Genomic DNA, 15233 nt, shown 5'->3' with positions numbered 1-15233 from the left:
AGAGATCTGGGAGGCATTAAGGGAAGGGAAAGAATACAATTGAAATATATTGCGTGAGAAGTTTTAAGTTAGCTTTTAAATAAATATATCTAAGGTCGTAGTATTGTTGTACTTTACCTTGTTTCAGGATGTGTTTGTCTGGAGTTGGGAATTTGCTACACAACTGGCCTCGAGTTCTGTGTGGTTCAGAGTGACCTTTAATTTTTGATCCTTCTGAATGCTAGTCATTTTAGCCTACTTTGCCATGCCCAGGGGTAACCAGCTCAGTGGCAGAGCATTTATCTAGCATTTACTAAGTCAGAGGGTCATTCCCCGCCCACCACCTCAGAGGGCTGGGCTCGCAAACCTGTGGAGGATGAAATAGAGCGGGAGAAGAGTGCTGTGGAAATTCCATGGGTACTCAGCAGAGTCTGAAAACGAATGAGAAGTGGCAGAAAGAACCATCACAGCCTAGGAAGGCAAAAGGTAAATGAGAAGGCTCAGGCCAGGCTAGGGGGTGCTCAGCCTGTTCATGAAACTTCAGTAGGAAGGACTTAAGTTGTTTTAACAACACAGAAGCCATTGAGTCCAGCGTTACTGGAGTGGCAGAAGCTGACGACTGTGTACTGATGAATGAGGGGAAGCAAGGACATGAGGACAGGAAACAAGGGGCTGGACCGCCTGCATTTAAATCCTAGTTCTGCCACGTGCTCGCCCTTAATCTGCGTCCATCTCATTGCCTTCACATGTGATCGCTGCCTCTGTACTTTCTATGTTGTTGGGGGCAGCTGGCATGATATGCGTGCAAAGCATTGACTTGAATGAATTCTAAGTGTAGCAATGACCTCATTAGGAGAGGGAGGGAAGAATAAGATATATTTAAGGAAGGGAGTAGAAGTCAAATTAAGTTACCTTTAAGAAAAAGTTTGAATAGGAAACTTAAAGTTACAGAGTTATGTAGGCAGTCACGTGAGTAAGTTAAAGGACTGTTGCTGGAGACTGAGGGCCAAATTGTTGCCGCATTTTTTCCCTAGCAGCCCACAGCAGAAAGGACTAAAGTGGAAAATGTTCAGGGCCCAGACAGAGATAGGCAGAGTAATTAGTGTGATGGTAGGAACACAGGAAGGTGTGTGGTAAGAAAGGAATTGGGGCCTGCTGTGAGATTTCGCTGTCCTGAGTGGAGGCCAGGAGATACTGGCTGGATGGAGCAGCGTGAGGAAGGGAGCCCAGGGTGGTCGGTGGGAGGGCTAGGCTCTGGCTGTGAGCCCTGGGAAGAGAGTTCAGGCACTGAAGTTGTGCTCTGTGGCGAGCTGTTTGGGTGTAGTGTAGGATAGGTGTCAGGTAGAGCCTCTGCAGAGAGTAGCCAAGTCTGTACTTATTAACGGGCAGCTACAGAGGAAAGGAAAGCGTATCCTCTTACACCGACAGGAAGACTACTATTGTATTTCAGTTGATAGTCTCACATAGCAATTGAAGCTCTATTGGGTTGCTTTCATACAGTTTTGGCTATGAAAAGTTCAGCGTTCCCCTGGCTTTTGGAATGTTTTATTTGGACTCGGGTTCATCAGAAGGGCTTTTGTTTGTCTTGTTTCCCTTCCCCTCCCTCCCTGTTCCCTAGGCCACTTACTGAGGAAGAAATTGTTGACTTACAAGAGAGGCATTATGATTCGATTGCTGAAAAACAGAAAGCCGTGGATAGGAAACTCCAGAGGGAGGTAAGTGCTGCACCCTGTTAAGTAAATACTCTTGAAGCCTGTTGGTGGGGGTCTCACCAGTGTGTTACCAACAGTCACTGGCCTCTGTTTTCATAGCAACAGAGAAAAATAATTTAAAAGTGGAAGCTTATTCCGCCTTACTGTGATTGGTTTGATAGAGGTCATGTGATGTCGCAGCAAAACAGGTAGTTCTCAGTTCGCTAACAGGAGTGCCAAGCCAGAACAAGCACCTTTGCCGCAGCCAGCCTAAATCAGCTGCTCCGTTTCTCATTGAGCCGTGTTTAAGGTTTTGTTTGTCTTGGTTTTTTTTGTTCTCAGTGAACCAAGGACCCTAACAGTCACAGTTGTTACATAAATCTATGGATGTGGCCTGTGATCACAGCTTCATTATCACTGGACTAAAGAGAATTAGTTGTTTTCCACTCCACATTGAAAGCAGTCTTTTGAGCTGGGCATGGTACTATGTGCCTATAATCCCAGCCCTTGAGAGGCAGGAGAATAAATTTGAGGCTAGCATTAGGAACATAGCAAGTTCAAGGTTGGCCTGAACTATATGTTTAAGGAGACCCTGTACCAGAAGTAACCTTCTGGTCCTCTAGGCCGGCTATAGTGTACACGATGCTGGGCTTAGTCTGCAGTACCAGAGGGAATTTTTTAAAGTAAAAATAAAAACAGTACATTTAGTACCATTAGTGAGTTACAGTGTGTTAATTTAATCCACACAGGAGATGCCTACAGTACTCTAAAGAAGAAAGGTTAATCCTTGGTGTGTTAACCTAGGTTTCATATGCAGTACTTACCACTGAGCTTCTGTGTAAGCTATTGTGGGGGATAAGAGCTTAAATTGGAAAGCAGTTTTTGAATGATGAATGCTAATAAAATTGAAAAATATGTATGGATGTCAATTAAATGGAAAGACCAGAATTCGGAAAAAAGCCTTGTATTTAGGGCTCGTTGATTTGTAAGGGCCAAACCTACTATAGTCGGGGTGACAAGTATTAAAATGGTGACTGGAAATGAGGATCATTGCATTTTCTAAAGAACTCAGTCATGTCTTACATAGCATCGGGGGTATGTTGTGGGCAGCCACAAAAATAGCAGTATTGATATGCTTCATAGATATCATTATTTTCAATGATTTCTGTTTTGTTTTGTAATCGGAATAGCTGGTGTTTAGAGCAGCTAGACAGGTTCTGGTTTCTGTTAATCCTTACCGTTTTGTTCATGTACAGTTAGCCTTACAAGAGGAGAAGTTAAGACTAGAAGAAGAAGCTTTATATGCTGCCCAGCGTGAAGCAGCCAGGGCAGCAAGGCAGCGAAAGCTCCTGGAGGTGAGGGGGGAAGACCCCAGCGCACACCAGGGTTACCTCTCCTTGTTTTCTCTGACTATTCCAAGTTGGGACTTTCCTGCTATAATCAACAGCTCCTTGGGAAGCAGAGGATGTACTTACGCATATATCCCTAGGATTCTCAAAGGCAAATGAATCCATCCTGACCTTCTAGAAGAAACATAAACATGATACTGTGTACTCTACAGCTTTAGATGAGCAGGAACTGATCCTTGTTTAGCCTAAGATGAATCCTAGGGTTCTGAATTCAGATCCTTTTAGGGAAAGTGTATTTAGAAGGCAAATATTTCAAAACTGGTCTTTAGTATAATTTCTCAAGCATTTTATCGTATTTTCATGAAGATTTTTTAAAACAATTTCTTAAATTATAAGATTCTTATACTTAATATAAGTCAAGATATATGGTTTATGGCTCACTAGGGGTATTGTTTAATTCTCAATTTCTTATGTGTCTGAGACACTAAGAGGTAGAGTCTTGAACATCTTTGGCATCTTATCAAGAAAGACAGATGTACCATCTCTTACTGTGACGTGGGGTTACGGCATTATTCCACGTGCTTGACAACTGTCAGGAGCAGATTTTTATAGCAGTGTCAGGAACGCTACTAAGAAGGTTCTTAGTTGAAAATTCACAACAGTCCGGGAGAAGGGGGGCATTTGAAATCCCTACTCTACAGACGAGGAAGGTGAAGGGCAGGTCTTATAGCTGGGACCCTGGAGAGCCAGAGTCGAGGCATGGTGGTACTTAGCCCGGTACACTGCTCACTGTCTCCCTCTGTCATTGGCCACCAGTGTTATGGTCCAATGTTGAGTACAAAACTCAAATCACATGGAGATTTAGACAAACTGAAAAATCCTGTCTTTGTGATTTCTATGCCCCCACCTCTCTCCTCCTTCCCTCTCTCCCTCCCTCCCTTCCTCTTTCTCTCTTTCTCTCTTCATGGGGGTAGGTTTCAGCAGGGTCCTTATGGGGAAGTGTTCTTTTTAGTATATCCTAAGTACTGGAAAATGTTAAAATCAACTTCACTTTCTATGAAGCTAATTGATGCTCTTAATATAGGCATTCTTTTTACAATAATAAATTCTCTGCCGTATCTGGTTAAAGCAGTGGTTCTCAACCTGTGGGTCGTGATCAAAAGATCCTTTCACAGGGGTTGCATATCAGATATTTACATTATGATTCATAGCAGTAGCAAATTTATAGTTATGAAGTAGCAATAAAAGTAATGTTATAGTTGGGGGCCACCACAACATGAAGAACTGTATTGAAGGGTCACAGCATTAGGAAGGTTGAGAACCACTAGGTTAAAGCATGTGTCACTCTAGGTAATCGAGGTTCTCTGTGTTCTGGCTTCCATGGCTAAATGCTTGTTCTGGGACTACATCATTTGCTTATCATACATGAACCCAACTGTACAGACACGTGCTGGTTCATTGCTTTTCATAGTAACTGAATCTGCTAAGGCAGGAAAGTAGCCATCTGTATTTAAAAGATGCAGAAGCAGAAGGTTACACTGTGCCAGGAATACACAGCCACTATCAAAGCACAGCTCTGAGAGGTCTAGAGAAGCCTGTGCTAAGTCCCAGATGCTCCACCGCCATTAACATTCCCGAGTCAGCTCAGCCTTCCAATCCCTTACATTTCTCCTTATTCCATGTCAAAGAAGGCGGCAGCATGACCTGACAGCTGGCTTCCTTCCATAACCTCTAAGTCATGGAGGTTCTTAGAGTGATGAGAACGTGAGGGACTCCAGTACACTTCACAACAGTAGATATTCTGTCTGACAGCATCACACTGATGAGCTGAGAGTAATTCTGTCCTTAAATAAAAGGATGTAGAAGTAGCGATGAAGGAAAAGACTTCAGTGGAATAATGCTAACTTTTTGTTTTTAGAAACTAGGCAAAGGATGTTGGCACTGCATGGGTATTTTTTAAAAGCGTTAACATCAAAATGATTCTGTATTACATTGTGTTTCCAAAGCAAGAAAAGCAGAGAGCTACACAGCGCTATCATCCTGCCAGTGGAGACTATCAAAGGTAAAGAGCAACGTGTGTTTCCTCCTCCATTATTTCCAGACAGACCACTGTTCTCGAGATGTGTGTAAATGTATTCACACACTCGAGACCCCGGGTTCAATCCGTAACACCTTTCGTATATACACTCGTATACTCTCCTCTAAGACATTATCATAGAGAACACTGAGAACTTTCTTTTAGCTCTATGATCATTTATTCAAAATGACTTTGATGCATTTGTAAGTATAACAGCATCTTCATGTAGAAAGGGCTGTGGTAACTGGACTCCTTCAGGTAAGTTGGTAGCAGCCTTCATTGTTTATTTTCCTTAATGAAGAATGTGCCCATGGTCGAGGGTTGTTGTGAAGCTGAACTTACCAATCAGCTTTGAGGACTGGCCTTCACAGTTAGTCTGTTTTCCGTTTCATGGTAGCATTAAAAACATTACGACCCATTTTCACCAGAATATTCTGGTCGCACAGCAGTTGCAACTTGGGGAAGAGGCTTCAGGCCAGAAATCCCGTCACTCACATAAGTATTCTGTTAGTCTATTCCAGACGCATTTCCTAAATTTGCTTTTATTACAGTGCAGGACCAGAAGATGACTTCGAATCTTGTTTGAGAAACATGAAGTCACAGTACGAAGTTTTTCGAAGCAGTAGTAAGTCTTTTAAAAGATTCTCTCCACGTTTTCAGTTTGCTTTTTGCCACATTAAGAGCTGTGTTTGTGGAAGTTTGAAGGAACATTAAGATTTAGAGAGACAGTCGTTACCCAGGAAAAGAGAAGAAAGCACACGGCTGCTGGGGGAAGAGCACAGTGACATCTCGTTCGTTTGGTGTGTGTTCCAGGACTCTCATCTGATGCCACAGTACTGACGCCAAATACTGAAAGCAGCTGTGACTTAATGACCAAAACCAAATCGACTAGTGGGAATGACGACAGCACCTCCTTAGACCTGGAGTGGGAAGATGAAGAAGGTCTGTCACCTTGTTGTCCCTCGGAGTCACACTGACCCTTGTTGGTCCAAAGGTTTCTGCCTTGTGTTTAGTGGTTTTTAAATTGAGTATATTCAAGCCCATTAAAAAATTATTATCAGACTTTTTTTTCTTTAATGGAGTTTCACTGTGTAGTCTTAGTTGTCTAGGAATTCACTCTGTAGACCAAGCTGGCCCGAACTCATAGAGATCCACCCACCTCTGCCTGCTGAGTACTAGGCTTCAAGGCATGAGTAAAACATCCAGCTGACAATGACTATTATTTGTTTCTTAATGTGTAGGTTTCTGTGTGTGTGTCTGTGTGCGCATGTATAGCAAGTCTTTCTCCATCCTGCCAGCCAACTCCCAAATTATGACCAGAGACTTACTATTAATTGTGAAAGCTCAGCTGATAGCTTAGGCTTGTTTCAATTAACCCATACCTTTTCACCTACATTCTTTTACATGGCTCAGTTATCTTTATGCTGTATTGCCCGTGCTGCTTCCTCTGCATCTCCTGGCATCTCCCTTCTTCCCAGTGTCCTCTCTGTCCAGATTCCTGCCTAGCTGTTAGCCATTCAGCTTTTTATTAAACCAGTCAATGACACTGTGTGCAAAAAGTTTACCCCACAACATACATGTGCACACCACAATGTGTGTGAAGGACAGGGAGCCCTAACCCTATAATGGCTCCTTGTATCAAGAGAATTGCTTTCCTTGCTTTCCCTCTTTGTCCCTCCCCCAATTCAACCATCCTGTTCCCTCATGTTCTCTTCCCCCTCCCCTTAAACCCTCCCTCTTCTTCCTCCTCCCCTTTGCTCCTTCATCCCCTCTCCCCCTCCCAATTTTCCCAGAAGATCTTATCTATTTGGACAGGAACCAAAAGCTACGGAGAAATCCTGTCTTGAAAAATCCAAAAAAAAAAAAAAAAAAAAAAAAGTTTCTAACCTAACTCAGGAAGTTTTTCACATGAGGGATTACTGCCTCTTTCCTAGCAGTTTAAAGTCAAAACTTGATTAATGTCTGATTTACTATAAATGATCAATTTAAAGGATTTTTTTTAATAGAACACAAGCTGTTCTATAGAAGTTTGAATTTCATCTGGTTAGTCTTCAAGTCATAGTATCTTACATAGATTATGTAATCTCTCTAAGTCATGGTTGTTCATCCTCAAAAGGGAAGAATAAAGGATAATTTTCGTGTTTTGTATAAGTGCTAATGTATTGCTATATATTGCTAAACAATCAAGTGTCTGTCTAAGGAAGGTGTAGCTCAGAGGTGGAGTGTTTGCCTAGCATGTGCAAGGACCTGGCTTTGATCCTCAGCACACAAAAAAGAAATAATAAAAAATTAATGAACATTTGGGGAAAATGAATATGGTAGACATTCAATATATGAAACACCTATACAGGGAATGGTATTACATACAAGTGCAGAATTATAGTTAAATTATTTACTTGTTTTCAACACAATTTCATTAAGATCCAATTTTTCATCTTCATGTTTAAAAACAGACAGTGTAAGAAAGAATTACAGAATATAGAACTTAAGGAAAATTGTAAGCTTTAAACAATTCATAGAATGGAGTGGATCTTAGATAGCTTTAATCATGCTGGTTTGTTTGTCAGTTAGAAGACTTGACAGGCAGAGCTCGCATAGTGTTAGGACAGGCTACATCAGTCTGTTTAATCTTCCCAGCGGTGCCCCCTTCTCCAGTCCTGTACGTACCTTAATGTAGGCTTGGATCCCAGCCACCAGTGAGTTCGTACTTACTCTGTCATCTACATGTGCCAATCATATTCCTAGATAAGATTGGCCTGGTCATTACTCAGCTTATTAGCAAAATCGTTCAACCAGCATAGACAGAGGAAAGAATCCACTGGAAACCTCCTTTTTGGTCGATACCCAGTTGCCGCTTCCTTTAGAGAAATTTCAATCCAAGTACAAATCCATAGTCATAGGAGTTGTCAGCCTACAAAGCTACATAGTTTGCTTTTGCTTTTGGTGAATGTATGTGTGTGTGCACATTGTGTGCTCGCACATGTGTCTGGAGGCAGGGGTCAACCTCGGTGTCAGCCCTCTAGAGCCATCGTTCTCTTTTTTTTTTTTTTTTTTTGGTTTTTTTCGAGACAGGGTTTCTCTGTGGTTTTGGAGCCAGTCCTGGAACTAGCTCTTGTAGACCAGGCTGGTCTCGAACTCACAGTGATCCGCCTGCCTCTGCCTCCCGAGTGCTGGGATTAAAGGCGTGCGCCACCACCGCCCGGCCGCCATCGTTCTCTTTTGATATGGTCTCCAGGACCTGGGCTTACTGATGTTGCTAGGCTGGCTGGCCATATTTTTATAATGTTCTCATCTTGTATTAATTAGTTGCTTTATTGAGTTAAGTCTGATTTATTTTCAGGAGTGGCAGACACCAATGGTAAAGGTTTAATACTCCTTTTCCTTTCTTTACTGTGAGAGCTGATTCTTTAAGGTCAGAAGATAGAGGTGGTTGTGTCTCCTATTCCTTAGAACCTCTTTGCCCACCCTAGATTTTAGTTTTTACAATGAAGATTAGTATTTAGAAATTAGTGTCCTTTCTCCCCTCCCTCTGCTTCAGTATTTTTGAGATTCATGTTACTAACAATTTATATCCAGAATGAATATGAAACTATGAAATATCTGTACTCTAGCGTAGTAGAGAATCAAAATAGCACGAGAACACAGACTTTGGAGCCAGACCGGGTGCACTAGAATTCAGTCTTTGCTAGGACGAAGTTCAGCAGTAGAGACTTCAGCCTACAGAGATCCCTGGGTTCAGTCCCTGTTCTACTTCATAGCTGTGTGACTCGTGGACACGTACCTGTGTGCTGCAGACTCTTCTCTCTTAAGTGTAGCTGGTGCTTGTGCTCTACTTAACTTCACAGGGTTGGCAAGGAGCTAGAAGTGCAGGCAGTGTTAGCAGGGACCTGGGAGATGCAGGAAAGCCTTTCTCATCACTGCAATGCGGTCTTTGCCTTTCCCCATTAAATGCAGCTTTCATCCGGTGGGAAAAAGACCTTGGCAGCTACTGAGTGGTCTTTTGAGACTCAGAGCAGTGGACTCTCATTCTCTGTTGTGTTTGATTTATGGCCCTTCTGAGATCTTATCAGGTGATCAGTGTTGCGTTTTTTTATCAGAGACACGTGACGTGATTGCACCCCAGATTCTTCTCTGAAGAAAGCTTCCACAGGATGGGCTCCCTAGGTTAATTCACAACTAGAGTCAAACAAGAGCAATTCTGTTATTAAACTGACAAGTCTTGGTTGGGTCATTGGTTTGTTCGTTTTTTTGAGACAGAGTTTCTCTATAGCCCTGGCTGTCCCAGAACTCACTTTGTAGACCAGACTGGCCCCAAACTCAGAGCTCTGCCTCCTGGGTACTGGAATTAAAGGTGTGTGCCACTATGCTGGTTTAGCTGGCAAGTTCTTTAATATAGCTTTTTATTATGCTAGGAATGAATCGGATGCTGCCAATGAGAGAGCGCTCGAAGACAGAAGAGGACATCCTTCGGGCAGCACTGAAGTACAGTAGCAAAAAGGGCAGCAACCCCACGTCCGCCTCTGATGATTCCAACGGGCTGGAGTGGGAGAACGACTTCGTCAGCGCCGAGATGGACGATAACGGCAATTCTGAGTACTGCGGGTTTGTGAATCCTGTCTTAGAACTGTCAGATTCTGCCACCAAGCAGTCTGATACGGACCAGCAGATCCGATAGGACGAAACTGTGTGACCTACTTACCAAATGTTAAAAATCACCTAGAATGTACAGATGGATGCTGAGCCTTTTTGTAAAGTGGCATAGGAACCTTGTGACAAGTGCTTGTTTTCGTAGAAGGAGCAGGAGTGGAGAGACAGCTGAATGCTTCGGTCAGGTGCGGTCTCAACATCTGCCTTCTGTGTCCCAGGACTGACTCGGTGAGCTGACATATCAAACATTCATGGCATTCCTGTTCACCCTGGTCAGAGTTCTGCATCTTAAATCATTTTTGTTTTACTTTGACTGCTTTACTAAACCTATTTTATTACAGAAATAAATATCTAAAAGTCTTTTGTTAGTTCTCAGCAGATATAAAGGCAACATGAGGGAGGGATGTTGGATTTATTTAGAAGGCTGGTCCCTTTTCCAGCATCGTTTACTTTGACGACTTCCTTTAATTTTGTTGTCGAGTAGCCAGCAGTTAATTGGAGATGACCCCAAAGCATGCTGAGATATGGGTTTCTTTCCACACCTACCACACATACACATCCTAATCCAGTGTTTACTCAATCTGAATGAAAAATAGCAAGATTAAATAAACTTTCAGTTTGGACACTTTGAGTTGGTAATAATCAAATAATAGTTAACAATATAAAATAAATTTTTTTACTTTTTTTTACATGCCACTATGTTGGCTTTAAATTGAGATCTTAACTGTTTGCTTTCGTTTTTTTTATTTCTCTATTTCCAGTGAATGATCTTTGCAAGATTTTACACAGAACATATTCTGTGAATGATTTAAGAAAACATTAAAATACGGGTATTTCCAAGTAAATAAAATCCTTTCTGATATGAAAGGTCCTGTTGATTGTATTGCCCTTCCCTTTGCCTTGTAGTACAAGGTGCTTTGTGGGACGGAACTAATGTATCTGTGTACTGACGGCCTGTTTCTGGATCTATGTGGAAGACCAGGGCTGAGAAACGCTCCCTAACTGCATTTCTTGGTTTGGCTGAGGACTGAGTGTCGCTGTGGCAAGCACACTGTTCTGTCTCCCTTGCTGTCTTGCTCTCTTCAGCAGTGATGGTGCATGCTCTCAATGGTATAGGAAGGCCCAGGTAGAGATAGTGAAGTTCTTCTGTCCATGAAAAGTTGTGTGGCCCTTTCGATATCTGAACTGCTATACAATGACATCTGCAGTTTTGTCATTTTTTAGTCTCATAGAAATAAATATACTTTGATATGTAAATATGCATTAGGTTATGCTATTATTTATATCTGTCTTAAGATTTAAATTGCAGTTGTGCCATGGAAATAATTTAAAAATACTCTATATTCACATTGCCTGTGTTCCTGCTTTTTAAGGTTTATATTACATCAGATGTATATTTTTGGTTTGGCATAAGCTACTGTTGTAAATTTTTGGCTTTTTGTTCATAAAGAATTTTCTGAAGGAATGGTAACTTCTCAAGGATTGTGAATAAACATTTTTACATTTAATGATATTTGCATATTGCTGATATTGCTCCATAACAGTGCAGATAGTGAGACTCTTGGTATATAATTATTTTCCTTAATCAGATATGAAGATAAAAGACTGGAACTACCTGTAAAATTATGCTTTAATTACCAAGAAAAGGAATTGTGTTTTGGGTTTTTTATTGTTATTGTTTGGTTTTGGTTTTTTTTCTCTTTGCTTTGTTTATAAAATGCTAAGAATGACATTTGTTCGGCAGACTTTGGCGAATCTGCTGGGTAAGGAAGAGTTTGAGGGGCCACGCTCTCTCACTTACCGTTCTGATGAGAGACGTTGATGAACACTGTCTTAGTCACTTTTCTCCTGCCAAAACAAAACAACGTGACCAAGGATCTATTGGGAACTTCTGGTTCCAGAGGACTGGAGTATATGACCGTCGTGGCAGGGAGCATGGCAGCAAGCAGAGAGGCATGGTGCTGGAGCAGAAAGCTGGGAGCTCACGTCTCATCCACAGGCACAAAGCAGACAGAACTAACAGAGAAACAGCATGGGCGTTTGAAACGTCAGAGCACAGCCACTCCCAGTGACACCAGCTGTACAAAAAGCATTCAGATACGTGAGTCTTTGAGAGCCGTTTTCATCCAAACCATCAAATTCTGCTTCCACTTGGGCCCCCATAGGCCCATGACCATACCATAATATAAAGTGCATTTAGTCCAGTTTGAGAAATCCCTGCAGCCTTGCACAGTCTCAAAGTTTCATCTGAGGCTTGAGGCAGTCTCTCAGTGGTAACCTTTGCAAGATGGAAAAACTGTTAAATTACATGCGTCCGATGTACAGTGGCGCAGAGTGTACAGCACCATTCCAAAGGGAGGGATGGTGGCAAAGCGAGGAAATACTGCACCAAAGCCAGACAGAAACAAAGAACAAACTCCCAACTCCTGTAGCTCTTTGTCCAATCCCAGTGGGCTTACGTGGACACATCCTTCCAGCTTTGCTGACTGCAACACACACCTCTGTCAAGGGCTGGTTCCACTCCCTCTGTGCCGCTCTCCTTGACAGACATTCCAGGGCTCTGACATCCCCAACGCGCTGGGGTCTCCAGCACAATCTCGGCTTCACCTCCACATCTTCACTCAATGGTCTCCATACAGAGACTCCCCTGCCACACCTGGCTTCAGGCTTTCCTTAACTGGAGAGTCCACAGCCCCTTACTCCCCTATCTTTAAGACTCTAAAATCAAAACTACAGGGCTGATGTTGCCAATTTTGGCTGCCCCCTAGGGATACGACCTACCTCCTCATTACATTTGAATAAGCGATGATTTATTGGTGCTTTCCTATATTGGATAAGCTTTTCTTTATTTTAGAAGATTGATTTGGCATTTCCTTTTTGTAAGGTGGACACATAGCTGGGTGGGGCCTTGCCCGGAAGGTACCACTCCTGTGACTCCATTTCACACCAGACCTTTCTTTAGACTTCTCTCTTTAATCACAGGGTGGCTTCGGCATTAAACTTCCTGGTGCCCTTTTTCTTCTCACACTGTACATTTCATGTGCCTTTTGTCCTGCGTAGACCTGCATAATGGTGTTCACTAATAAGCACACCACAGTCACTATTAGGCTGTCTCCTGTGCCAGGGAAGTTAGTTCCCAACTCTTCACTTGCTTCAGGCAGAGTCTTAGGACAAGGGTGAAAAGCAGTCACATTCTTTGCCAAAATAGTACAAGAATTTCCTCTAGCCCAGCTGCTAATATTGTTCCCCTCTGAAACCTCTTGAGCTGGGACCCTGGAGGTCACATTGCTCTCAGCACCACTCTGGGTTTTTTTGTTTTGTTTTGATTTTTCAAGGCAGGGTTTCTCTGTACCTTTGGGTTCTGCCTTGGAACTAGCTCTTGTAGAATAGTCTATCCTCAAACTCACAGAGATCTACCTGCCTCTGCCTCCCAAGTGTTGGGATTAAAGGTGTGCACCACCACTGCCCAGCCACTCTGGCTTTCAAGCTTCTGCTAGGATGGCTTACAGCATTCAACCGCTTTCCTAATCCCAAATCCTCCGTGTTCCTTCAAAAAAACGGCATGGTCAGCCTTGTCATAGCAATACCTTACTGGTACCAACTTCTGTCTTTCTTGGCAGAAGTTTCTGTCCTGCTTGGTCCCGCAGCTGTTCAGTCCCAAAGAAACACAGAGAGGTTTACATTCATTATGAACTGGTTGGCCTATTAGCCCAGGCTTCTTATTATCTTTCACATCTTAAATTCACCCATAATTCTTATCTTTGCCTTGGTACCTTTTATCAGGGAGGCATTCTCATCTTGCTTCCTCTGCATCTGGGTGATGACTGCAGACTGAGCCTTTCCTCTTCCCAGAATTCTCCTATTCTAATCACCTCACCTTTACTTCCTACCTGGCTACTGGCCAATCAGCATTTTATTAAACCACTACAAGTGATAAATCTTTACAGGGTACAAGACCATTGTCCCACAGCATGTCTTATTCCATTACTGTGAAGAGACACCATGACTAAGGTATCTTATACAAGATAAAGTGTATTGGGGGTTCGTGGCTCTAGGGCTTTAGAGTCCATGTCCAGCATGGCAGCAGGCAGGCAGGCATGGCACTGAAGCAGTGACTGAGAACTTACTTCTGGTCCGGTCCACACACACGAGGCAGAAAGAGTATTGAGACATTGCATAAAGCCCACCCCTAGTGACACATCCTCCAAGGTTACACCTCCCAATCCTTTCCAAACAGTTCTAACAACTGGGGACCAAATATTCAAGTATATGAGCCTATAGGGGCCATTCTCATTCAAACCACCACAAATATATATGTCAAAAAAAAAAAAAAAAAAAACCCCACAGACCAGTTAGGAAATACACAAAGCGATAGGGCAAGGCAACAAGATCTAGTGAGATCTTCCCACAGGTCAGGAGACTTCTTGTTGGAGGAGACATTTGTTTTGGGTCTTGAGCAGGTGGGAGAGCCTGGTGAAAAAAGTTGTAGGTCAGGAGAAGAGTATGTGCAAAGTTCATGGGGAAAAAGACTCAGGGACTGAAATATCGTAAGTGAGGGGAGAAGTTGTAAGAGATGAGAGGAGCGTGTCAGGGGCCATTCATGGATGTGTCACAGGCCATTGTCAGGAGCAAAAGAGGGAAACTTTTTTTTTTTTTTTTTTTTTTTTGGTTTTTCGAGACAGGGTTTCTCTGTGGCTTTGGAGCCTGTCCTGGAACTAGCTCTTGTAGACCAGGCTGGTCTCGAACTCACAGAGATCCGCCTACCTCTGCCTCCCAAGTGCTGGGATTAAAGGCGTGCGCCACCACCGCCCGGCAAGAGGGAAACTTTTGATGTGTGATAGAATGCTCCAGACAGAGTGATCAGATCTTCATTTCTGAAAGTTGTTAAGTAGGGAATAGGTCATAAGAAGGGCTAGCTCAGACACATAGTACTCCCAGTAGGGTGACGTGTGGCTAAGTTCACAATGGCCATAGAGAATAGGAGCCAATTTTAGAGGGAGACCCACAAGGGTTTCCCATTGAGATGAATATGGGGATAAAAGCAAGGGCTGAATCCGATCATCTGCTCGATGAGTCCAGTCCATACAGGCAGGACTCAACACTGATGCAGATCTTGGCCGAAAGCCTTAGGAGCTCTCCTAGGATGTGGGAAAGTAGTCAGTGCTTATAGGAACCATCAGACGTTTCTCATCTCCCTCTCTGCTAAGAGGCGGTGCTCATCCAGCTCCATCACTCCAGTGACGCATAGAACTGACGTCATCCCATTGAGACATCTACTAAACTTCTTGGCCACAGTTCAGTTGGTCCTCAACAATGTAAACATAAGACTACTCTGATTCTGCTTATGTCACCTCTCATTTGTCCCCTGTGACTCAGTGACATCTTAAGAGCATCCCTGAGAATGACCCCATGCTCCTTTGGTTTGCTCATAAAAATAAGTATCTGAGTTCATTGTTTCTCTTCTGGATAAACCTGTGGATACTTGACAGC

General features: G+C 42.9%; 1 protein-coding gene across 4 annotated transcripts in view; it reads left to right on the top strand.

Moving 5' to 3' along the window:
• Ap1ar (adaptor related protein complex 1 associated regulatory protein) overlaps nt 1-11256 on the top strand; it is a 29863-nt gene extending 18607 nt beyond the window's left edge. For 2 of the 4 annotated variants that reach the window (XM_057793766.1, XM_057793768.1), the window contains 6 exons: nt 1598-1694; nt 2927-3025; nt 5026-5081; nt 5648-5721; nt 5910-6038; nt 9509-11256. In XM_057793766.1, coding sequence (XP_057649749.1) covers nt 1598-1694; nt 2927-3025; nt 5026-5081; nt 5648-5721; nt 5910-6038; nt 9509-9771 — 718 coding nt within the window. In that variant the 3' untranslated portion in view covers nt 9772-11256. The remainder of the gene's footprint in view (nt 1-1597; nt 1695-2926; nt 3026-5025; nt 5082-5647; nt 5722-5909; nt 6039-9508) is intronic. The other 2 variants (XM_057793767.1, XM_057793769.1) reach the window with 1 other exon arrangement.
• Nucleotides 11257-15233: the final 3977 nt, after the last annotated feature.

The sequence above is a fragment of the Chionomys nivalis genome, chromosome 18 (assembly GCF_950005125.1).
Source record: "Chionomys nivalis chromosome 18, mChiNiv1.1, whole genome shotgun sequence".
NCBI lineage: Eukaryota > Metazoa > Chordata > Mammalia > Rodentia > Cricetidae > Chionomys > Chionomys nivalis.
This window is presented reverse-complemented; position numbering and strand designations above follow the sequence as displayed.